The 25,196-nt window shown below is 42.5% G+C and overlaps 1 protein-coding gene across 2 annotated transcripts; it reads right to left on the reverse strand.

Annotated features, from left to right (window-relative positions):
* Positions 1–153: 153 nt before the first annotated feature.
* On the reverse strand, positions 154–25,147 carry TDG (thymine DNA glycosylase). 2 transcript variants are annotated; one of them, XM_045084766.1, is made up of 11 exons: positions 24,900–25,147; positions 12,694–12,722; positions 12,284–12,426; positions 10,224–10,465; positions 8,553–8,622; positions 6,686–6,821; positions 6,409–6,491; positions 6,235–6,329; positions 3,034–3,205; positions 2,497–2,622; positions 154–2,078 (listed from the first exon to the last, which is right to left on the reverse strand). In XM_045084766.1, the coding sequence occupies exons 3-11, from the start codon at positions 12,375–12,377 to the stop codon at positions 1,948–1,950; spliced, it is 1,149 nt and encodes a 382-aa protein (XP_044940701.1). In that variant the 5' UTR covers positions 12,378–12,426; positions 12,694–12,722; positions 24,900–25,147; the 3' UTR covers positions 154–1,947. The 2 variants fall into 2 exon arrangements, with proteins under 2 accessions (XP_044940701.1, XP_004743083.1); XM_004743026.3 differs by lacking the exon at positions 12,694–12,722.
* Positions 25,148–25,196: the final 49 nt, after the last annotated feature.

Here is a 25,196-nt window from a genome sequence, read left to right on the forward strand (position 1 = left end):
TATATGTTATTCTCTAAGTTAAACATAACACAGGGTAGACCAACCTCACGTGTAAAGGGGGAAAGAATACCAGTCACTCCTACTGCAGAAAAACCTGCAACTTAGGATAATCATTCTTAATATTTTTATTGTAAAAACCATCAGACTTCCAAATGAATTTAAAAACTTTTTCAATATTTTTTAATGAAAAAGTCTCATATAGTCATGTAGAGGATATATCAACATTTACTAGTCATCTTCCGTAGGTAATGGAAAACACCATTATTGTATGCTTGGAAAATCCTCAATCCCCTTCTCTAATGAGCGTTCATCATAATTTAAAGGGTACTTTCTCCACTCAAATTAAAACAAAACAAAACTATTGTAAGGCTACAATCATTATATACCAAAGCAATTCCTACTTACATGCTTTACATAGTCCCATGAAAAAATAATTCAATTGTTCCTAATCCCTGATGCAAGGCACTTCAAGCGCCCGCATAAAACATCCATGTAAACGGCAGTGCAGTACATGAGTGAGAGAACATGGGCTGAGTAACTTTGACACAGCTTGACCTAGACTAAGGGAAATAGAAAATCCATCACAGCCACAGCTAAAAGGCATGTTAAGATTCACAAGACTTTGTTTCTCTTATTATACAGAGAACAGGCCATATAATCTCTTAGGAAAAAAAAAAAAAAAAAAAAAAAAGAACACCTCATAAATATTTTCGTATTGAAAAACAGCATGCTCCCTGGGTATGTGTGACATCAGGACATTCAGAAGTGACCAGGAGTAACTGCAAATGGCATTTCTGAATACCAAGCTTTACTATCCACCAGGCCTACTAGTCTGGACTCTTCATAGCACCATGGAAAAGGCATTAGAAAATCACAAAGGTACGTTACTTCAAACTAACCCTGCCAAGAGGCCCACGTAGTTCACAGCAACAGACAATGATGTGGAGATTTTCTTAAATTATTGATTAGATATACCCAGCATGAAAAATTGTTATCTTAATACATCTCACGTACATAAAGCACCAATTTAAATAAGATAATCGAACACCTCCAGTAGGCTGTTGCTCAGCCTAAGAGCTCATTTCTCACCACTTTCCACCTTATACCCTTAAAGCCAAGGAGGATAAAAGTAGCATGGCGACCGATATTGTAAGAGAAATTCAGTTCCCTCCCTATCAAATGTAGGTCACTCAAGTAAAACACAGAGGAAGGAACAAACTTAAAAAAGGTCTACTGCATTCTCTGGAATTTAGCATCCCAGCTCAACAGTTTCTACCTACACTAGAGGATTAACACCCAGCGGGAGGAGGCCACAGCCAGGCTGCAGGGCCCTGTCTGAGAAGGCCAGGCCAGCCTTGCTGCCGGAAGGCCACACTTTACATTTCCGCTGCGGGGCATCTCTCACAGACGCTCCCCACTGGTGAGGCCAAGAGGTGTGAACGTGACTACGCTTCAGGGAGCCCATCAAACACCGCTAAAAACCACCAAATGAGACTCCACTGTGGGTTGACTTCATATACAAAAAAGAACACATCTGCCTCTTTACCAGGGGTAATTATTACTAGCAGGCCCTTCTTAGGCATAAAAGGAATAATGGGTATCTCAGTTTATGCACAGTTAATAATCAAGTATAAATATTCAGACTGTTTCATTTTAAAATTACAGATTAAAAGTGACTCCCCAAGGAGAATCAGTTTCTTCATAAACGAAGTATAGTTTATAAAAAGCTGGAATGATGGTTAATTCAAATACAAAAACTCATACACAAAAAACCCTACCTTTTCCTTCCCAACTTACTTAGTAGGTTCATACAGTTGATTCTATCACGCAACTGTACTATCCTCCCATCAGAGAGCAAAGTACTAATAAAATGCCTCAGTGAGCCAAGTGAGGGCCACTTCTTGACGACAGAACGGCGACACGAGGCAGAGCTGAGAAGCACCACTCTTAAGCGTGGCTTTCTTCTTCCTGTTCTGCCGTCCCACAATGATTGTTAAAGGAAGGAATCTGGTCTGTAAACGACTGAGTCATCCACTGCCCATTTGGAATGTCACCGAAAGTTGATTCTGCACTGTCAGCTGCCGGGGAGAAAAGAATGTTAGTGTCCGTTTATTTTACCTGAAAACGTTACAGGATTCAATCAGGAGGTCTGAGCAGTCCAGCGAAGGGGAACTGCTATTAAAGTAGTCACACAGGCTTCTTGACTACAACGAACAATCTCTGTTCTCTCGGCAGACACAGGACTGAGGAAGCCTCACAGTTATTCACGGAGGGAATGCGATTGGGACGACTCGGTGACTCAGAGACAATGCGCTGTACACGCGCGTGGCGGAACGTCAGCTCACCAGCACACTTCCACTACTGGCCACTGAAAAGATTTTCATAGTCCCATTCCTAAGCTTCAACAATTCATTCTCTTAAAGAAACCACCCCCCCTTCCCCAGTCCTGACAAAACCAAGCATTGGAAAGGAACATACACATGGACGGGAACATACCTAGCCCCCCGGAGGAGAAGCTGCAGGGGTCGCCAGCGCACGGATTTTCTGTATAAGCACCGCCATACGCTGCTTCATAACCTGGGTCGTATTTTTCTTCCTTAACAGCCATCTTCTTTGCATCCTCTGCGAGGAGAATAAAAGCTCTTTAAAACTGATTTTGTACAATGGTTCTGAAACTAGCTTTATTCAGAAGTCATCATGAACAAATCTCTTTCCAGGTCATGTATACTAATGTATCTTTCACTATCATCTTTTGAACTCTTTATAACATATACTGAATTAACTCATAGGAACTGTAAAAGCCTACTAGATTTTAATTTCAGGTGGCGACGATGTTTCCTGTATCCTTAGCATCTGCAGGGGGCCCCACAACAGACTTTAGTAAACGGAGATTTTTAATAGTGACCAATGTCTACTGTCAGAGCACTGACTGCAAATGTAACTTTTCTTTTCTTCTACTTTTAAATCCACAACATGCTTCCTGTAATGTACAGATCCACGAGACAGATAAGTGGGGTGCAGAAGGGAACACACCTTGGGCCAGCTGCAGATCAAATGTATACTGCACCTCTTGAACGTCTGTGTTTCGTTCAATGCCTTTCAATTGATCTCTCAAGTCTTTGAGCTTAATGTAGTAATGAACTTTGTCCTGGGCTCGAGGAAATTGAGCACATCTCGCACTGGATGACGGCATAACGTAGCAGAGCTAGAATTATAAAAATTATATAGTTACATAAATCTTACAAGTCCACAGAATCTACTCACATAGAGATGAAAAAATTTATCTTTTTCTGGGTTAATAACGATGCTTACCACATATTAATATATGCAAACTCAATAAACGTAGTTGTGGTTGAGTTCAAATTTGTAAAATTTACTTATCTTTAAGCCAATAAATAAAAAATGAGGCATCTGCCCCACATTCATTTATCAATTAACAGTCTGTCTTTTTAACAGTAAACATATGGTTCACAGTTCTAAAGGTACAAAAGGGCACAGAAGTATATAATGGAAGTTTTCCCTCCCAACGCTGTCTCTATTCACCTAGTTCTCTTCTCAGGGCAATCAAAGTTGCTGGTTTCAGAGGTGTAACCTATGAAAACACAATCAAATGTGTCTAATAATGTATTCTCCCGCATCCTTCTTAAGACACACATGAATGGTAACATGCTCTCTATTCCCTTTCTTTTTGACTCAACAGTGTATTCAGAGATAATTCTGTACCAGATACCTGTATTAGAGTAAAAAGAGGTTCTTTTTCATAGCTATGTAGTACTTGCATATTTATTTAACCAATCCCCATCTGTGGGCACTTAGGTTGTTTCCAGTCTTTTTTTTTTAAGATTTTATTTATTTATTTGAGAGAGAGAGCATGAGAGGGGAGAAGGTCACAGGGAGCAGCAGACTCCCCGTGGAGCTGGGAGCCCGATGTAGGACTCGATCCCGGGACTCCAGGATCATGACCTGAGCCGAAGGCAGTTGCTTAACCAAGTGAGCCACCCAGGCATGCCGTTTCCAGTCTTTTGTTATTACAAGCTATAGTGAAAAACCTTGTATATATTTAATTTTGAGTATGTGTGAGCTGGATAAATTAATAGAAGTAGAATGACAGAGGAGAAAGGCATTCGCATTTATCACTTGGGATGGCAACTGTCCTTCACAGATTACAAAATATGTAATAATATACATCACATATATTTCAAAGAGAGAGGCTGCTGGGCTATGGAATTTCCAGTTGCAATTTCTTGCAATTTTTATACTGGCCTCTGTAACATTATAAAAAACAAATTATTTCTTTTGTTTTGTTCAGAAAGCATTTAGAAACTCCTGACTCATAAAGATATGTAGGTGCAAATGCTACCAGGTTTTGTAATAGCACATTTTCCCATCCCAAAATATTCTTCAATTAAAATGATCCAGCGGGTGGGCGCCTGGGTGGCTCAGTTTATTAAGGGTCTGTCTTGGGCTCAGGTCATGATCTCAGGGTTCTGGGATGGAGTCCCACATCGGGCTCTCTGCTCAGGAGGGAGTTTGCGTCTTCCTGTGCCCCTCTCCCTCCTCATGCTTGTGTGCTCTCTTATTCTCTCTCCCCTGTCTGAAATAAATGAAATATAAAATAAAATAAAATAAAATAAAATGATCCAGAGGGCACCAGGGTGGCTCAGTCATTTATGCACCTTTAGCTCAGGTCATGATCCTGGAGTCCTGGGATCGAGCCCTAAGTTGGGATCCCTGCTCAGCGGAAAGTCTGCTTCTGGCCTCCACCTGCCCTACCTTGCTTGTGCTTGTGCTTTCAAGTAAATAAAATCTTAAAAAAAAAAAAAAAAAGATCCAGAAATTTGAAAAAGTAGTTTTTTGTTTCAAAGCTGAATCACTAACATCATTAATAACTGTATTTCATACCAAAGAAAAAATTATAGAAGATACAAGTACTCCCAGCTCATCGTAAGACCTAAAACTACCTGTCGTGATAAGATTCAAGTTCACTATATATATGTATGTGTGTATATATATATATATGGTATTGCACTATTACGGTCACATATATCCAAGAGATGTACCTGAGTCTTATCTGGCTCTTAACGGACAATAATGCAGTAATTTATTGAAAGCAATGGACTCCTTTACAATTTTACCAAAGTAGACAAGTATAAGCCTCGGTTTAAATAAAGACCAGGGCTACCACCTACTTTATCAATCACATATTTATAACAAGTTAAAAACAGAAGAAATTTAAAGGAGACGTTCAGACATATGGAAGCGGCAGAAACTTCACTCTGAGGTCTCTGCAAAAACCTGTTGGCACACTGGCTTCTCCATCATTTAAAATACTGTCTAGAACACATGGGTCCATGCACGAATGTTGTTTTTTCAAAGTTATAAACAAAACTTAAAACTACATTTAAGAAGCAATCTTTGAACCAAATGTCTGCAGAAGCTCTATATAGAAAAATGACAGAGTTTGAAAACCACTGCTACTTCATGACGCCTTCAGGGACAAGACCATAGTCAACAGCACCCTGTGCCAGTCGGACTGGCGGGATGTCTGTCTGCAACTAGACTGTGTACCATTTATATGGCTCTAAAATTAAACTGGGCTAAGATATACAAGCAGGGGGTGATGAGCAGTTTCACTAATCGGGAGCATGTCTTTATTTACATATTTGTTTCATACCGAATAAAGGCTAATTTACTTGAATTTGGTTAAGAATACGCCACTAGGGCAACCTGGGTGGCTCAGAGGGTTAAAGCCTCTGCCTTTGGCTCAGGTTGTGGTCCTGGGGTCCTGGGATCGAGCTCTGCATCGGGCTCTCTGCTCAGCAGGGAGCCTGCTTCCCCCTCTCTCTCTGCCTGCCTCTCTGCCTACTTGTGATCTCTCTCTCTCTCTCTGTCAAATAAATAAATATCTTAAAAAAAAAAAAAATCCACTAAATAGACTTTGAATGTACATTAGCTAGCTCCCCTCTAACATTTTAACCAAATAATATCAGTAAGACATTTTATATGACAAACCTTTCTTTTTTCTTTCTTTTTTTTTTAAATAATGGTACCTGAGTTAATTTGCAGCTATTAGTTTGAGTTGATATAAAACTATGACTCAACGAAATCCAGTGCTTTTTTTTTTTTCCCTTTCCCCATGGCATCAATTACAATGGATAGGACAAATAAAAAAGGGAAGTTAGCTAGAAAAAAATTCTTTTTAGCTGATTTACAAATGTAATTTTAAGGACTTACAGTTTCTGTGTCTGGGATCTTATGGGGCTGAAGTCCAAATTCTAAGTTTTTAACCTTAACTCCAAAAACTTCTTTACTAAAAATTTCATAAATACCTAAAATGAAATACAAACATATTTACATTGCCCATAATGTTAGCAAAGAAAAAAGATAAAATTTAAAAGTAAATCTTACATTTTCCATTAAACACTGCTATTCGTGGCTGATATTTCTGTAATTTCTGCACTAGAATACGTCCTCCTTCACGAAATTCTTTACTAAAATTGAATTAAAAAGTAGTCAAGATACAAGTACGGCAATATTTATAATATGCTAAATTCAGAGAGCTGTGAATAAAAGATTGATTTATGTTACATGTTAAGCTCAGCTTCAACTAGGTACATATAGTATCCCTAGAGTACATGAGGCAACTGCATGTTAGGTTCCAACCTATAAAAATAAATGTAATTACCTGGAGAGATCTTTGCTGCCTGGTGTTGTCCTTTCCACCATATTGGTAAATCCAATACCGTATTTCCCCGGTAAAGTGTGATCATCCATATGGTTCAGCTGGACCTCACTCAGGCCGGACATAAACAGACACTTCCCTGCGAAAATAAGATTTGAGTTTATTTCCACAGAGATCAGAGGTTTTTGCCCCATGAATTGATGTGGTAGTCTGCATTTTTCCTGAAATCACCAAAAATAAATAAATAAATAATAATAAAATTAAATAAAAGGTTTAGGATATTTTAAAAAATTATGGGTCAAATACCGTATCAAGCAATTACTGTGTGCAAAGCCTTCTGCATGGATTATCTCATTTAATGATAACTGTTTTATGAGATCTTAATTACTATTTTTATCTCCTTTTCACAGGGAAGTTAAGGTAAACGGCTGTCGGAAATACAGAGCTAGTCAGTGTAGGAAACTTTGAAACGGTTTGTTTTCCTTTCTAGTAACTGCCTCCTGTGCCCCAGAATAACTTAAACAAATAAATATACACCAAGAGACCCGGAACATTCAAACACCCCAACAGTGGAAGAAATGGAAGTTCAAACTTTTCCAGAAATTTTTTTGAAATAATGGAGATAGTATGTCCTTAGCTCCAAAAACACGTTACTGTACTTTTTTGTCTTAAATGTTTTTAATGTTACTCTAAGCTAACGGACTAGTATTTCCTGAGGAACTACTGCATGCCTTTTTCTATTGGGCGGTGTTGGTAAGTGGACTTACATAGAAGGTAACAGTAGTTATACTTGGTTTTAAAGCTCACTCTAGGGCGCCTGGGTGGCTCAGTGGGTTAAGCCGCTGCCTTCATCTCAGGTCATGATTCCAGGGTCCTGGGATCGAGTCCTGCATCGGGCTGTCTGCTCAGCAGGGGGCCTGCTTCCCTTCCTCTCTCTCTGCCTGCCTCTCTGCCTACTTGTGATCTCTCTCTGTCAAATAAATAAATAAAATATTAAAAAAAAAAATAAAGCTCACTCTACAAGTATGAGGCTCTTTAATATTATACGCTGCTAGATATAAAGTATCTGTAGAGAATGTCTCCAATCACAAAGTCTCTTAACTAATACAACTTGATTACAGTGATCAATGCATTTCATCTCTCCTGGAAATAGGATAAGCAGAAATCTGGAAAGGTCAGTATCTGTCTGCATGGGCACAATGAGGTACTATTGTTACTATCACTGCAGATATCAAGTAAAAAGGAAAATTCATTTAAAAATGCAGTAAAATGCCTATAAAACTATTAGCAAAACAAAAGAGGGAGTACTGCTTTCCTTGCCCCTCTGCTCTCTTACACCAAAGTGTGAACAAAAAAACACCAAAAAGTTTCAAAACACTTATTTTTGTGTACATATGCACAGAAAACATGTATGTCTTTTTATGAACAACCTCTCTTAAAAAACACAATTTGGGGACGCCTGGGTGGCTCAGTTGGTTAAGCGGCTGCCTTCGGCTCAGGTCACGATCCCAGCGTCCTGGGATCGAGTCCCACATCGGGCTCCTTGCTTAGCAGGAAGCCTGCTTCTCCCTCTGCCTCTGCCTGCCACTCTGTCTGGTGGCTCAGTGGGTTAAAGCCTCTGCCTTTGGCTTGGGTCATGATCTCAGGACCCTGGGATCGATCCCCACATCGGGCTCTCTGCTCAGCAGGGAGCCTGCTTCCCCCTCTTTCTCTGCCTGCCTCTCTGCCTACTTCTGATCTCTGCCTGTCAAATAAATAAATAAAATCTTTAAAACAAACAAACAAAAAACCACACAATTTAGTTTAATTTATCTATTAACAGAGATACCTAGTTTAAAAGTAAAATAATTTAAAAGAACTAATTACTTACAAAAATGGTTTCCAGGTCCAGGGTAATGATGCCCTTTGTAAGCTGCCATTAGTCCTGGGTTTATGCCAATCTACAAGAAATGTTTATACAGTAAGTCTTAAAGAATAGAATTTAAGCCTCAGGGCTTCTGTAGAGGAGTGGTGGACAAAACTAAATTTATTAAAATAAAAACTTAATCCAGTATTATAAGCAATATTGTTTATCAAGTACCTAGTCTTGATCTGAACAAAGTACTATTTCTTTCTTTCTTTTTTTTTTTAAAGTAAGCTCCACACCTACTGAGCCACCCAGGCACCCCCAAAGTATTCCTCTTTTAAGAAAAACATTCCCTTTTACAAGTGCTGCTGTTATGTTTAAAAACCAGTCCTATGGGGCGCCTAGGAGGTTCAGCGGGTTAAGCATCCAGGACTTTGGCTGAGGTCACGATCTTGGGGTCTTTGAGCCGGACCCTGTGTCAGGCTCCGCCCTGGGTGTGCAGCCTGCTCGGAATTCTCTCTTTCCCTCTCCCTCTGCCGCTTCCCCCACCAAAGGCCACTTGCTCTTGCCTGTGCTGTCTCTCTCTCTCTCTCTCAAAAAATGACCAAACAAAATAAAAACCAGCTGGGGGAAAAAATAGTAGAAACAGAGCTATAAATGCAGAGAACAAACTGGTGGTGGCCAGAGGAAGGGGGATGGGCAAGGTGGGTGAAGGGGAGCGGGAGGTACAGCAGAGGGAGGGCAGCTGACGGGACTGTAATGGTGTCCGGTGACCGACGGCAGCGACACTTGCTGTGTGTACACTGTAATGTACAAACCAGTCAAATCACATGCTGTATGCCTGAAATCATGTAACACTGTGTCAATTCTACAAAGGAAAGATAATACAATAAATTTAAAAAATGAAGACCAGTTTGACTCCTTCATATCCCCACGCCCCCACAGCTGCCCAACGGGGCTGGAAAGAGAGATGCTGGAGCAGCCCATCAGCTGAGGCCCCCTCCAGCCACAGACTGCTTCTCCAGTCCCGGCAAGCAGCTTACGGCATCCACATCAGCAACAGCTGTTTGCACGCTGTTTCTGATAGTTACTGAAAAAAACCAAAGCTCAAAATCAGTATTTTCAGGGCGCCTGGGTGGCTCAGTGGGTTAAGCCGCTGCCTTCGGCTCAGGTCATGATCTCAGGGTCCTGGGATCAAGTCCTGCATCGGGCTCTCTGCTCAGCAGGGAGCCTGTTTCCTCCTCTCTCTCTCTGCCTGCCTCTCTGCCTACTTGTGATCTCTCTCTGTCAAATAAATAAATAAAATCTTAAAAAAAAAAAAATCAGTATTTTCATTTATAGAGAACTCATAGGTGTCATGCAATTGAAGCGAGCCACATGGATTATTTGATCTAACGGCAGCCCTGGGAGGGAGCTCCTATCCTCACCCCTGCTTCACCAGTAAGGAAACTGGTGACTAGGAAGGTTAAGGTTTGTCCAAGGTCATACTGATATGGCAGGATCGGAAACTGGACAGCCCCACTCTGGAGCCCATCCTCTTTAACACACCCATATAATAGAACCTCACAAAGGAGAATCCAAAAGGATTCTCCGATACGGTTCTTCTCAACAAAATGCTATTGGCAAGAATAGAAGTTAGGCAAAGTTAATCCACCAACGCTATTTATAAAACCGTATGAGGATAAAAATCCTTACAATCACAATGTCCAGGTTGAAGGTCAAAATGTCTGGGAGGGTCTTGGTTAGAAGTTCAGCTTCTGAAACACCATTAAAACGGTCTACTTTTCTTTTCACTTTAAATGTGTCTGTAATTTTTTCTTGCTTTTCTTTTGATTTTGTGGACTTGCCAGATTTTTTGGCCTCAGCAGGCTTTTTGGGTTCTACTGGTTTTTTTGGTTCTGTTGCTCTGGGTTTTCTTTTCCTTCCTTTTGGAGTCTCTGAAACACAGTAATATCCAGAATGTAGATGTAGATGCAGAAAAGTGTAACTTATGAACATTAGGCAGCTTTCCCAGAAAAGTCACCCTATCAACTCTCTACTTTTCTATCTCCCAACCTCAGGCTCTTCTGCACTATCCTCCCCTTCCTGCCCCCTGGGACTGGGTTCAAGCAGCTCAAGCCCCACCCTCTTTCTTCTGTGAGCTGTTCTTGGGATAAAACATCCATAATAACTATAGACTGATTTTCCACATTCTCTTACCTGTCATCAGGGATACAAAGCAATTACACTATTTTATAGGAATTCTAAATGTAAATACATAAATAGTTTAATAAACAAATGAAAAAAATAAGTGGAAAAAGCAGGAGGAAGAGAAGCATTTTAACTCAACTTCCCCATAATTTCCAGCAATACAAAGCCTCAAATAGCTTGTGGACTTGCATTAGAGATTACGAGTGTATATTCTGTTCCACACACAGCCGAAGAGGTGGATTTAGAGGTGCTGAGGATGAAAACGCTGGGGTGAAAGTGTTTTTCAAAAGGCAAAAGCAGGATCTATCTTAGGACATAAAGCAGAGTCTCAATCTCAGCACTACTAACATCTGAGGTTGGGTGGTTTGGGGTTCTGGGGCACTGTCCTGTATTTACAGAATGTTTAGCAGCACCTTGGCCTCTACACGTTAGCTGCCAGAAGCAGCTGCCGGTCACGACAGTCCAAGCTGTCTCCGCACAATGTCTCGTGTCCCCTGCAGGGTGGGGGTGGGGGGATGCTTGGTCAAGAACCACTGACCTAAAGTTACCCACAGAAAGGCTTGGTTTTCTTACCCTTAATTCTTTAACACCTCTCTCAATTGCTTGGGCCCCCTCCCCCACTCTACTACTGTTTGGCGGTTCCCTGATGCAGCCATGCGTCCTTCTTCCCTCTACCTCACTCTGATTTAGCCACTCCCTACGCCAAGGGATCTACTGTGCGGCAAGAGGAAAGTCAAGGCCAGAGGTATCTCCAAGGCAATGGAGTCAGGTGTGTTTCTGCAGTCATCAACTGAAGCTCTGAGCCCATTTCTCATGCAGTACTGCCAGCCTGGAGAAAACCATTACCTTCTCTCCATCCCCTCAGGTGCTCCTTATTTCGTCCCCACATTATTTGGTCTTGAATGCACTTTTTGCCTCCAAATTCTGCCAAACTCCCTAATATCCACTCTATCCTCTACAATATTTCTGGGCTTTTAGAATGTCAGTCTACGTAAGTCACCCTCTGCTTACATTCTCTCAAAGATCCCGACTGCCTTAGGACAGAATATACATTCTTCAGGTTATAAGCCTCATCGCTTACTATTTTTTGGCTAAATACCAGATGCCAGTGATCGATCACCACTTTCCAACAGTCATGCTTCTTCACATTTGTGCTTTTGCAGACACCGTTTCCTAAGTCTGGAATTTCCCCAGCCCATTCTTTCTGGGGAGAAAGTCTCCTCACCCCTGGCTTCCCGAGCTCGGGGAAGCTCACCTCTGAGCCTCAGTCAGAGTTAGGAGTCAACCCTGTGAGCTCTCACAGCATCTTGTGCCCCTCTGCACCCTTGTGTCCTGAAGTTTAACACGTGTTTACTTATTATTTTCTCCTAAAAGATTATGAAGTATTTGAGGACAGGATCCAAGTTCTTTTCTTCCCTCAAACCTATCACAGTGCCTGGCACATACTTAAAAAGTGGTTAAAAATTTTAACACTAAAATAAAACTAAAATTCATCATTAAATCCTTTTTTACATAAGTTAGCTCATCGAACAGCTAATTTTCTATGCTGCCCTGATGAAAACTACCTTGCACAGGTTCCTGAGCAGGAGCGGGGTCTGGAACTTCTGCTGGCATGTGCTGTTCGCTCACCACGGCCCCATCAGGAGCTTCAGCCATCATGTGTTGAAATGGGAACGTATAAAAAGCTTGAGCTTGCTGAAGGGAATAGCTGAAAGAACAATAATATAAAATATGACAATCAAGTTACCCAACTAGAAGTTTAACCAATCAGTAGTAAAAAAAAAAAAAAACCTCAGGATCCAAACACTTCGTAAATCATACTGTGATATTTGGAGTTGACAACAGGGGCAAAGGGAGAAGGAATATCTGTTCCCACATGCGCACATTCACCCAATTTCTACTTTGTGCCTGCTAGCCAAACATTAATGAACTCTCCCACTGTTTAATGACAAGGTGTGTCATCAATAAAACTTACCAGTCCTGTCAAGTCAGCCTCTGCTTTCTCTGAAATGAGATCATGGGAATTTTATAGCAGAGTAACTTAAAAGGCAGAACAGTTCATACAGGATTAAAGTGTCCATAAAAATAATTTGTGTCTCTATCTTCAGATTTATTCCTTTTGTCACAAAGATCCCCTCCAATCTAACCCTCACCCAGCTTTACTGATACACTATTGACATAAAACTTTGTATGAAATAAAGGCATATCATGTGTTGATTTGATACATGTATTACAAATGATTACTAACACAGTCTTAGCTAATATCTGCATCATGTCAAACAATTACCATTTCTTTTTTGCAGAGAACACTGAAGATCTGCTCTCTTAGCAACTTTCAAGGATACAGTATAGTATTATTAGCTATAATTACCACGATGTACATTAGATTCCCAGGTCTTGGTAATTTTTTCACTCTTCGACCAACATCTCCTCATTCCTGCCTTCCCTCCAGTCTAACTTAAGGTTCTCTATTGGTTTATCCGCCTGCTTAATGACTTATTCATTGGACCTGTTTTTAAGTTGCTGCTGGGTTTTTGCCAATAGATTAGGACTAGAAATGGATATTCTGTATATATTTGTGAATTTATGGAAAAAAACACTTTAAGTCTCTTTTCTGAACATTTTTCAGACTTTGTTGCAAATATTCATTTCAATATAAGGAACACAGGCCTTCACAGAAAACAACTGCCAAAAAAGTACTTTTTTTTTTTTTTAAAGATTTTATCCATATGACAGAGAGAGATCACGAGTAGAGAGAGAGAGAGAGAGGAAGGAGCAGGCTCCCTGCCTAGCAGAAAGCCGGATGCGGGACTCGATCTTAGGACTCTGAGATCATGACCTGAGCTGAAGGCAGAGGCTTAACCCACGGAGCCACCCAGGCAGCCCCAAAAAAGTACTTTCAATGACTCTAAACCATTATCTCAAACTGCTGCCCCTCAGCATAAAGCCAGAGAAGTAAATACACAAGCTACAGCTGATGCCATTAAATACACAGTGGGAAGGAGAACACTAGGAATTAAAATGGGTAAGTATCATTTACCATTTGGAGAGAAAAGTCATGTTTTCTGTGGTGAACTACTCACTTATTAGTCACAGAGAAAGAAAAGTGGAAGCTCAGAAAGGCAAACTAGTACAATCTAAATGGGTGAACTTTATAGTATATAATTTGTTTCTTAATAAAATGGCTGTAATAAGCTTAAATGGCCGAGGCAGGCACAGGGTAAGAGACTACTAGGGCAGCTGGGCTAGGGTGCGGGGTGCTCAGAGACATGCAGGGGCCAAACCCTGTGAACAAACCACTGGAGAGGAATTTTAGCTTCAAGCTATCTTTAAGGGGAAGCTGCTAAAGAAAGGGTTAAGCATTAGAAAGATATTTCACTACATCTTAAATTTTTTTTAGATACATTGTTTTCAATTATGTAAAAAAAAAAACAGACACAGCAATGCAGTAAACCTTAGTACATTAACATGAGAAAACTCTATGCAGGAAAATTATATTTACTGAGATTTGTAAAAGCACAGAAAATGTTTAATGTAGACTTTAAAGTAGAAAAGACAGTACTGTAACCTAAGGCTGCACATCCGGAAACTATGTAGACAAGTCCCTGAAGCTCAAATATGAAAAAGGAAGAGAAGTGCTTAAATCGTGCTTGGTACAAAGTAAAACGCCACCCCCCTTTTCTTTAATAATAGTCATAGCTCTTTTTGATAAATTGTAAAAACATTAGTTGTTCAGTGTTGATGACATAAATACTGTAATGAAGGCGTGGATACTGCTAGGTTACATCACGAGATCTTGTTTAGTGACCCTTCGGAAATGCCAGTGAGAGGAACTGTAAATTCTGATTGTGGCCAGAAGCAGTTTCCTAAGATGTGAGCAGCCCTGTTCAGCTGGAATGCATAAAAGTAAAGACATACGGTGATAATAAGTGAGTGGCCAAAAGAATGCACGATGTCTGTTCTTAGTCTGTCACACCGAAGGGAGGGCAAACTTCTACCCTTCTCCCTTGTTTCTTGCTACCACTCTCGAGTCTCACAGATGTGTCCCATTTCGAGCACCTCACAAAGTCCAAACTTGAAATACTTAATTTAGGAAAACACTACATTACAAAAGGATCCTGAACTTTAAAAAATAAATTTCCAAAACCTGGTTCCTTTTGCATATTTAGGGGTCATTAAATTCTGAAGCTCAGAATCTGAAAATTAAAATTTTAGAAATCAACTGGCTAAAAAAAAGTGAAAAAAAAGAAAAAAAATCTGAAGTTTGATTTTATAGATAGAGATCAATTTTGAAAGAAACTGAGAAACTTAACATTAATATCAGTATGTCCCTTAACCTTTCTAAAAATGATCCCTGGTAACTTCACAGTAAGTTAAATAAGAAATAGAAAATAAATAAATAAGAAATAAAAAATAAAGCTATGAAAAATATGATGTATAATTCTAAGGTAATACACTATCTTTGAGTGGTTGAGTATCTCTGAGTCTCAACAGCTTCCTCACAGAACAAAAGGAAAGAGTGCATCACAGCATTTTTTTTTCTTAAAGATTTTATTTATTTGACAAAGAGAGATCACAAGTAGGCAGAGAGGCAAGCAGAGGGAGAGAGAGGAGGAAGCAGGCTCCCTGCTGAGCAGAGAGCCCAATGTGGGACTCGATTCCAGAACCCTGAGATCATGACCTGAGCTAAAGGTAGAGGCTTAACCCACTGAGCCACCCAGGTGCTCCTCACAGCATTCTTATTATTTGGCAGAAGCAAGCAATACATCTGTACAAAAGCCTTCAAGAACTTCAAAGCTAGAAAACTAGAGTTCTCCAGTAATAGTTTTATCTGTAAGCAGCATAAATCTATCTAACCGTAATCTAAAAATACTTAATACATTTATTGTATTTATATATGATTGCCACTTGATTAACTCAGAATTGTGCAAAATTTAGGAAGCATCATTTTCTCTATGTGAGTGATGGCAACAGAAGAGCACCTGGTCAAGTCACTCATCCTCTCAGGACCATGAAAATGATTTCTACATATAGAGACAACGTACAGAAAACAGGACTAAATCTGTCTGGACTCTGAACTGACCCCAAAGAGTTTTTAGTTTCCGTACCTCCTTCATATCAAATTTCTGAGCATGAGGGATGATCTTATTTCCTTTGCTCACTTTTCTTCCCTACCATCTGTCCCCACACCTCTGTACCCCTCCTTTGCCTGCACCTAACGCCCCTCCTCTCCCAGCCTCCATTCACACCCCCTTCTCTTGACCATCAGTGCTCAAAGCACTTGTTTTTATAGCCATCTGAAGTTGCCACCCTGTGCATTTTCCTGACAAACTGCATATTTCCCGAAAGTCTTTCTCAAAACACCCACACAGAGGACCGAGGAATCCAGTTAATTCAGGTTTTGCTGTACTTGAAAAATTCTCAAATTTTCTCTAAAACAAACTCCAACTTCTTTAATCGTTTGTTATTTTCCACTATTTTTTTTTTAAAAGATTATTTATTTATTTATTTGACAGAGAGAGAGAGAGATCACAAGTAGGCAGAGAGGCAGGCAGATAGAGAGAGAGAGAGAGGAGGAAGCAGGCTCCCTGCGGAGCAGAGAGCCCAATGTGGGACTCCATCTCAGGACCCTGGGATCATGACCTGAGATGAAGGCAGAGGCTTAACCCACTGAGCCACCCAGGTGCGCCCCTCCACTATTTTTTTTTATCTCACACACACACACACACACACACACACACACACACACACACACACACATACACACACACACAGAGCACACAAGCACAAGGAGGGGGAGCAGCAGGCAGAGGGAGAAGCAGACTCCCTGCTGAGCAAGGAGCCCGACATGAGGCTCGATCCCAGGGATCAAGACCTGAGCTGAAGGCAGACACTTACCCAGGTGCCCCATTTTCCACTATTTTAAAGATTTCTGTTGCTCTTTTTTAAATACATTTGTCTTAGTCCCTTGGGCTGATATAACAGAATACCATAAACTGGGTGGCTTATGAAAAACAATTTTTAGGGGCACCCGGGTGGCTCATTCAGTTAAGTGCCCTTCTCTTGGTTTCAGTTCAGGTCATGATCTCAGAGTCATGAGATCCAGCCCTGTGTTGGGCTCTGCAATGGGCATGGAGCCTGTTTGGGATTCTCTCTCTCACTCCCTCTATCCCTCCCCTTTCTCGCTCTCTAAAAAAAAACAAAAACAAAAACAAAAAGCATTTTTTACTTACTACATTTCAGGAGGCTGGAAAGTCCAAGCTCAAGGCACCGGCAGATTTACTGTCTTTTGAGAGTCTGCTTCCTGTTCATATGGGTTCCCTTCTCACTACATCCTTACAGAATGGAAGAGGTAAGAGAGGTCTCTCTGAGACCTCTTTTATAAGGGCCCTAATCCCATTCAGGAGGGCTAGTTTTCAACATACGAATTTTGAAAGGACAGTCTATAGCAGTATTTTATTTTCATTTAAAATCATCATACACAACACTGAATAATTACAAAATAACAATCAATTAAATAATCCAAATGCTCAACTAAAGGGAACTAGTTATATAAACCATGATCAAACACCACCGTAACTATTTAAAGTCTACATTTAACACTGCAAAGCAGAAGGCAGCTCTCTCGGGTCCCCTCCCTCTTTGGGGGAGGGCTCTGTACTATCACTTTGCCATCGCTCAATAAACCTTGCTTTGCTGCCCACCTCTCTGACTGGTCTACCCTTTCATTCTTCAAAGTGGTGTGACCTAGAACTGTGGGCACAGACGGAGAAAAAAATTCTGTGACATTTATGGGGGCTCATCTGGGATGTCCACCATCGTTAAGGACAGCTAACTGTAAGTCATGGGCAGCAAGCCTCTCTCTCTTTCTCCCAATTTTGTTTGTTGAAACAATGTGCACCTGTCAGCCATGTAAGAGTCATTAGCATGGTTGCCATTCTCAAGTCTTGGGTGACAGGCTCTCTGGGCTCCTTCCCAACTGATTCCCCAACAGAGGCTGGGAATGGTGGTTTGGTAAGGACTCAGAACACCTTTCGGTGCAGATCACTGGATGTGAGGGACCCAGGAAAAACCTAGCAGCAGCTGAAGGGCCTGACCAGCTACCCTTTGGTGGCCATCAGAGGGACATGGCTCCTTACTTGCCCATCCCAGCATCTAGAGCGAAACTTCCCCACTACTGTTTTCTTGGCTGATTCCTCCCCCAAGAAAACGAGTGGGAAAGCCCAGGATGGTGCCCCCCACATTCTTTGGAGAGTGGTTCAGGTGACCTCCAAGGGATCTCACTCACAATTCCCTGTTACAATGAGGGACAGTCTCCTGTTTCTGACCCCTCCTATCCTGGGCATTACTAGGACACCCCTCGAACTGGCTATACCACCTCTGTGAAGGAATGGCCAAGCAGGGCAAAAAACTAAGATCTAAGGGATCTCCCAACTTTTCCACTCCACAAGGGTTATCCGAGGTGGATTTCCTCTCCCTGAATGCCCCATATCTTGTCCCTCCATATGGCTATGCCGCACAAAACAATTCTACTTAAAGAAATCTAGTGTATCCATTGACTTTTTTTTTTTTAAAGATTTTATTTATTTATTTGACAGACAGAGATCACAAGTAGGCAGAGCAGCAGGCAGAGATACAGGGGGAAGCAGGCTCCCTGCTGAGCAGAGAGCCCCATGTGGGGCTCGATCCCAGGACCCTGGGATCATGACCTGAGCCGAAGGCAGAGGCTTAACCCACTGAGCCACCCAGGCACCCCATCCATTGACTTCTAAGGGAGTCTTAAGGGTAGGGAAACCAGGGTCCCTCTCAGGAGGTAGGACAAGCCTGAGTAAGCATGACTACCCTCGCAGAGAGGACAGGGGCTCTGGCTGTCAGTTGCAGGAGCACCTAGGGCCACACATCAGGAAAAGATGAGAAGGAACTGAGGTGGGAGACCTTTTCTTCTCTTCCCAAGTCTTCCTGATCAACTGTAAGAAACTGAAGTAAGGGATGAATTTTCCTCTCTTCTTGTACATGGGTAATTCCCTGACCAGACCCTTATTCCTTTAGAGTCCCTTCCTGGCATTATAGGCTAAAGGAAGAGTATCAGACCTGTAAATCACTCAATATCATTTACTTGGATGCTTTCCTGGTTTGCAATGGACAGAGTCAACTCCTTTGTTTTATTCGGGGCTCGGCCACAATACAAGTGGGAGGATGAGACATGGCCCCCTGAGGACCACGTTTTCCTGGTTTTAAATGGGAAAAAGGCAGCTCATTTTCTTTTTGTTTTGATCTCAGCAATGTAAGATTAATCCCAGCCTCCTGGCTACTTTTTACCAGACCTCCTTGACCACTCCAGTTGGGCACCTGGGGGGTGGGACTGGAACAAAGGAATACCACAACCACGCCAAAAGTAGAGAGGCCAACCGAGTCTGCAGGGGAATCTCACCCCTGACTCCATCCTTCGTACGGTAAGATCAGGCCCCCTTACCTTTCCTGTCCTGTCCTGGAACCCCTTTTGGTGCTTGAGGGCTTTACCCTCTGCAAGAACAGTAGTGCTTGAAGGGGGACCAAGGGAAGGTGCTGCTACGGACCTGAGGTGAAGGGGGACCTCAAAGTTTTCTGAAGTTCGATGTAATGCTTCTGTTAAATCAGACCCTCTCTGAAGCAGGAAAACGTGAGGTTCTGAAAGATACAGGGATCGAGGGATGGGAGAGCCTACGGGTGGCTTCAGTGTCCAACTGGAGCCCAGGCTCTACCTCAAGACCCCAACTGGGATCCTCTCAAGACTGTAATTAGAACCTTAACAATCCTCTTGGAAACTGGCACTGCTATTACTTCCAAGCCTGCATCCTAGAGGGACTGAGCAGTACATGGGGGCTTCTCCCTCATTCATTTCCTGGGTTAATGGCTATAATTGGAGTCAACTGTGGTCCGTTTACCTCAGGATGGAGACTTTAAGGAATATTCCCAAGCAGCTGCCGAAACTCACTCTGTTTCAGGGAAATCCCCGACTTCTCCGGCCTGACATGGACTGCATATTTCCACTTCAGTGGGAAAAACATGGTGTCTGCCCGTGTGACCAAGCCGAGGAGGCATAAAACCTGGAATGATTCTACCTAGATTTGCTGAAGGTGAAATAAACTCGCATTAAAATGGTGGTTCTCAAAGTTTATGGTAATTATTAAGAAACTTCTGCTTGGATAACAAATGGGATTACATCTAGGTCTTTTCCAAATAGGATAAAGTGCTAAAGCATGATTACCAGACATAGGTTTGTGCTTTTAAAGGATATTTAAGGGACTGTTGGAAAAAAAAAAAAATGGTGATTAATCTTCTCTGTCTCAAAATTTTCATGGGCAATTGTTAAGGTAGCTTTCAGTCTCTGGGAAAGGATATCTGGGTCTATTGGTAAATTAACTATCAGCCCAAACTCACAGAGAAAACCCTATAGTTTTCTCAGATTGAGAGAGGCTCTCATTAAATACACAGCTGTCTCCCCCGGTTCTCCTGAGGCCAAGATCATTCTTAAAGCCCAGATATTCCGGGGCAAAAAATGTAAAAGTTGGCTGTTGGCCCCGAGGGGACCCTAGAAGAGCTCTAACAAGTTGTAGCGGGTCTTTTACAGTGGGACCAAGAGAAGAGTGAGGAACAGAAACTAAAGAGGCTTTGGTCACAGCCTTGCAGGCCGTTGCCAGCTTGGCTGCCCAAGGCTCTGACACGAAATGCCGTCTCTGTGGTCGCCTGGGATACTGGAAGTGAGAATGCCCCCATGGCAAAAACCACTGCCCTGTAACCACTTGTGCAGGGCGGCACTGGAAATCTGACGGCCCTCGGGACTTCAGTCCTGAGCAAAGGCTCAGGTGGCCAGCGCCCTGACTGGGACTGATGGGGCCTGGGGCTCCACGTGGTGGCTCCTCCAAAACAGCTCACCAGAGGGAGCCCAGAGCCTCAGGTAATTCTGGAAATGGAAAAACCAGTTGGTTTCCTTCTTGATACTGGAGCTACCTTTTCTGTTTTACTCGCCAACCTGGGTCAATTGTTCAACTGCAGTATTATCATTAAGGGCATCACTGGGTGACCCATATGCCAGATTTTTTCTCACCCTCTGGGACATACCAAGGGGGATCTAATATCCTCTCACTCTTAATGCCTGAAAGCCCTGCACTTCCCTTAGGTAGATATATTAGGTCCCATATTTATAGCCCCTGGGTAGACTAGCTATTGCCTCCCCTTAATAGAGGCTGATATTAATCCCCAGATCTGGGCAACTCAAGCTGAGGTGGGTCAGGCTTTAACACCAGGGTCCATTCCCACACACCTTATGGACCGCACAACTCTCCCTTGTCAGAAAGGTTTTTTGGGCCCTAACAGGACACTGTCGCTCGTGGATACCAGGAAAAAAACAGGAAAAAAATCATGTCCCCCTCTAAATTTGAAGCCTAGATTCACCATTCCAAAGTCAAACCCTGGTCCCCAATGGGGCCTAACAACAAGGAACTGAAATCCCTCCGTGAACCCAGAGAGAACCTCAAAGTAGTCTTGAAGAGACAGGAAACAGGTAAGTCTTCTTAACTGCTACTTTCCCCATTCCCCATCAAAATCATAATCCTTACTGCATTCCTTTTGCCTGTCCTCTCCCCATAGTATGTGGGGTTCACTAAACTCCAAATTGGGGTTCAGATGGAACCTCATATGGAGGTCAAACCAGGTATCTACAGGGGCCCCTTGATAGATCGGGACGAGAAGAACCCTGACTGTTGCTCCATCCAACGCCCCTGATGAGCAGGAAGTAGCTACGACTGGTCGTCACCCTTCTTCCGCAACAGCAGTTAGGGTTACCTCTCCGGAGGGGGGAATGATGAAGGATAGTTGGAAGGCAGGCAGGCAGGGACAACGGAAACTGCAAGACTTAGAAATTCGGGTGACAACCCTCCCAGGGAGATTTGTACCATCACTTTGCTATCTCTCAGTAACCCTTGCTCTGCTGCCCACCACCACCACCACCAAAAAAAAATACTGTAAAGCAGAAGTGTGCGTATTCACCATGCATTACTGCATACGTGCTGTACACAATCTAACAGAAACTATAAACACGAAGATTTAGAACAAGCCAGATCCTCAATTCATCCAACTGTTCTTCATACAGTATGATTCCAAACTTCTTCACCATTTTCTCATTTCCTGGTGCTCGGAATCAAACAAAATAAAAATGCTCCAGATACAACCTCATCATAACCTGAAACTGAACAGGGTTATCGACTTCCTCATTCTGGAGTCCTACTGCGGACTCCACATTAGCTTTACGGGCAACCACGTTATACTGCTGACTCATACGGAGTTTATCATCAATGAAAACTGCCCTTTTCTCACCTCTCCCTTGCATCACTGATTTTTCAGCACCTAAGCACAGGATTGTGGCTCTTCTGGTAAAAAATGATTCACCACTGCAGTCATTAGGATTGATCTGGATTGACTATCAATTCCATAAGCCTCTCCCAGAGCTGGGTCATTCAGATTATATCAGCACCTTGAAGCTGTTAAATTGTTGAAAAGAACAAGTTGGGGTAGAACTACATGTTACATCAGTATAGACCTCTCTTCAGCCTCCCCTTGATAATTCCAGCAGTAAACTGGTTTTGTGATCTTGAGTTCACCTAACTGGATCGCCATCAGTCCATCTTCACCTTGCCCACAGAGAAGTGGTATATAGCACAGTTGTTAGGGAGGCAGACTTTGAGCCACATTGTCTGGGTTCAAATTTCAGCTCTGCCATTTACTACCTCAAGTTCCTTAACCTCTTTGTCCCAGTTTCCACATCTGTAAAATGGCAATAGTTGTACCTAATTCACTGGTTATGAGGATTAAATTAGTTAACACACATAAGACACTTAAAACTGCATAGTATATAGTAATTTTGCTCTAATAATAAAGATAGTGGGAGATGATTACATACTTTAGGTACCCTCTGTCATCACCCTCCTAAAGGTATCTAGTTCAGTATCATGATCCAAAAGGGAGTGAACCTAGCTAGCTTGGTATGTCCTACTTTTTCCTTGAAATTATACTGTAGCCTAGTGGTCACTGGTTCCTTTTAAATATGCTCAATAACCACTGAGAAGTAAAAATTTTATTTAGAATCAAAGTCATTAAATTAAAGGACTCTATCTTTGGAAGAAATAGGAACCCACGTGTTTATTTTCAGGCTTCAGGCCCCTCTCCTGTTGTCTACAACTCTTAAAGATTAGCTGTAATCTAGCCTTTCATTTGAAATATAACTTATCTGGCCAGGAAATATGAGTTCTCTTAGAGCAGTGACGGTTCTCTTAAATGCTCTCATTGATCTTGTCTCTTAAAGACATTCATTCTGCCATTCCCAGCCTAATCATTTTCCTTTATCATTGAGATTAAAAAAAAAACCCCAAAATTAGAACCAAGTATTTGTTTTCTGTTATCTGCTAATATCCAGTGGACTAGGCAGAAAACCAAAACCTTTCTCACCCTTGTTGTTAATGCCTAACTAAAAAAAGTTCTTGGTTCCTCTAACATTTCTAGAAAGAATGATTTCATTTGAAGGTTATTCTTCCCAGTGTGTATTTTCAGTGGTCGATATCACATTTTTCCAGTCATTTTTGATTTGACATCCTACTTTCCATTTTTAGTAAATCTTCTCATGCTGGAGCTCATTAGAAACATAGTATCCTCTTCTCCTCTTCCTCCATTTTCCCTCTCTGGTTAGCCTTTAAATATTTGTTATGATACTACAACTATCTTTTTTTTTTTTTTTTAAGAGTCCATATTAATGGAATTTTCTTTCAATTTGTTTTGAAATTAGTCTTCCCAAAGAAAGAAGTAAATTCATTATACCCAGTAATCCATTCTACTCCCTGATTAGCATAAACTCAAGACTGACAAAAACCCAATTTCTCAGGATTATCTGGAGCCCCCAGTCTTTTCAGAATCCCCAACAATAAAGTCCTTACACTACTAACACAAAATTCTCTTTATTTCCTGAGGTTGAAAACTTTGCAAGTCAAAATTTAAAATGGTCTATAACCCTGTGGATGAAGTTAAAACAGATTATAAGTCAAGACTTTGCTGGGAGACACTGAGCAAGGTCTTCTACTGTGTAACTCATTTGGTGGTAGACTTCACCCAGGTTTCAATTTTGATGTGAAGTAAGATCACAGAAGTAGGAGAGGGTTCCACAAGTTCTGGTGAATTCTTTAAATGTAAAGTTCTTCTGGGAAAGAAGTGCAGTATTTTAGGTCTGGATTTGACGAGCAAAGGCAGGATAAAGCCCACCCTTTGTCTACATATACCTTTCCTAAACTCTAAAGATTATTTCGGCGATCTGTTCCCTTCTACCTAACACAGATTCCCGGATACCGGAGACGCCCTATTCTACGGACACGAACAGACACAGAGAAGCGAAGTGTCTCGTCTAAGTTCAGGACCCATTAGCCACGGAGAGTCAGGAAAACTCATTAGGTCCAAAGGCATTTTTTTTTTTCCAATGTAAGTCATCACTTTTTTCTTTTGAAGGACCCTGTTTCCCCAATTATTTTCCCATTTAGTTCTCTGCCGGGAGTTCAAGTCGCGAAACCTGTGCTCTGGCCAAATGTTCTCCCCACAGGTCATACTGAACGTAGATCCTGAGGGTCGTTCCCAAGACCACCAGAAAGCACCGAGGACTTCCTGGGAGTGTTAGTCACAGCCCAGAATTCAAGAGCCACAGTCCGGTGGTGTTATCTACCCTGCGGCCCCTCACGCGGCTTATAAAAACCTATGGGGGGAAAAAGCCACAATAAACCTACTAACTCTAAAATAAAAACTCCAGCAGCGACTCATGCGATACTCCCTCTTTATGGCTCTCCGCATAAGAGACGGCGGAGGGAAACGCGGACGACGACAGCAACGGAAGGGAAGTGTTAACTGGAAACGGCGGGCTGCTCACTACCGCGTTTGAAAGCCGCCCGGAAGCCGGAAAGGCCGGAAGAAGCGCTCAGGTGCTAGAGGGCCGCTTCCGAGCGGCGGGGGGGAAAGACTGGCCCGAGTGGGCCAGCGGTGCGCACGCGCAGCCCCGGCCTTTGTACTCGGGCCGCGGCTTTTAAAGACCCCTGCGTGCGTGCGCGCGCCCGCCGGCCAGTCGGCCGAGAGGGGCGCGGGGGGAGGGGCGGCGCTCCGCCCCGGCCTTACCTGCCCGCGTTCTCCGCTTCCATCCCCCGCTGCCGCTTTTGCTGGCGACTGCTCCTGCCGGGCAAGCGAACTACTGGTCTCCGTAGGAGCGCGGCGTACCGATGGCTGTACGACGATAACCGGAGGCTGGACACGATTGCCGGCAGAACTCGGACAGCGGCAGGCGCTCAAGCTCCTCCCCCGAGCTTCTAGTTACCGCCCCCTCCACCTCCGAGCTCCTACCCCCGCCCCCACCTTCGCGCGGCGCTTCCGTCCACTGGAAGCCAAATCCTACAGCCCGTGGTTGTCACGTGACAC

The sequence above is a fragment of the Mustela putorius genome, unplaced genomic scaffold, assembly GCF_011764305.1.
Source record: "Mustela putorius furo isolate JIRA1106 unplaced genomic scaffold, ASM1176430v1.1 tig00000788_pilon_pilon_pilon, whole genome shotgun sequence".
Classification (NCBI taxonomy): Eukaryota; Metazoa; Chordata; class Mammalia; order Carnivora; family Mustelidae; genus Mustela; species Mustela putorius.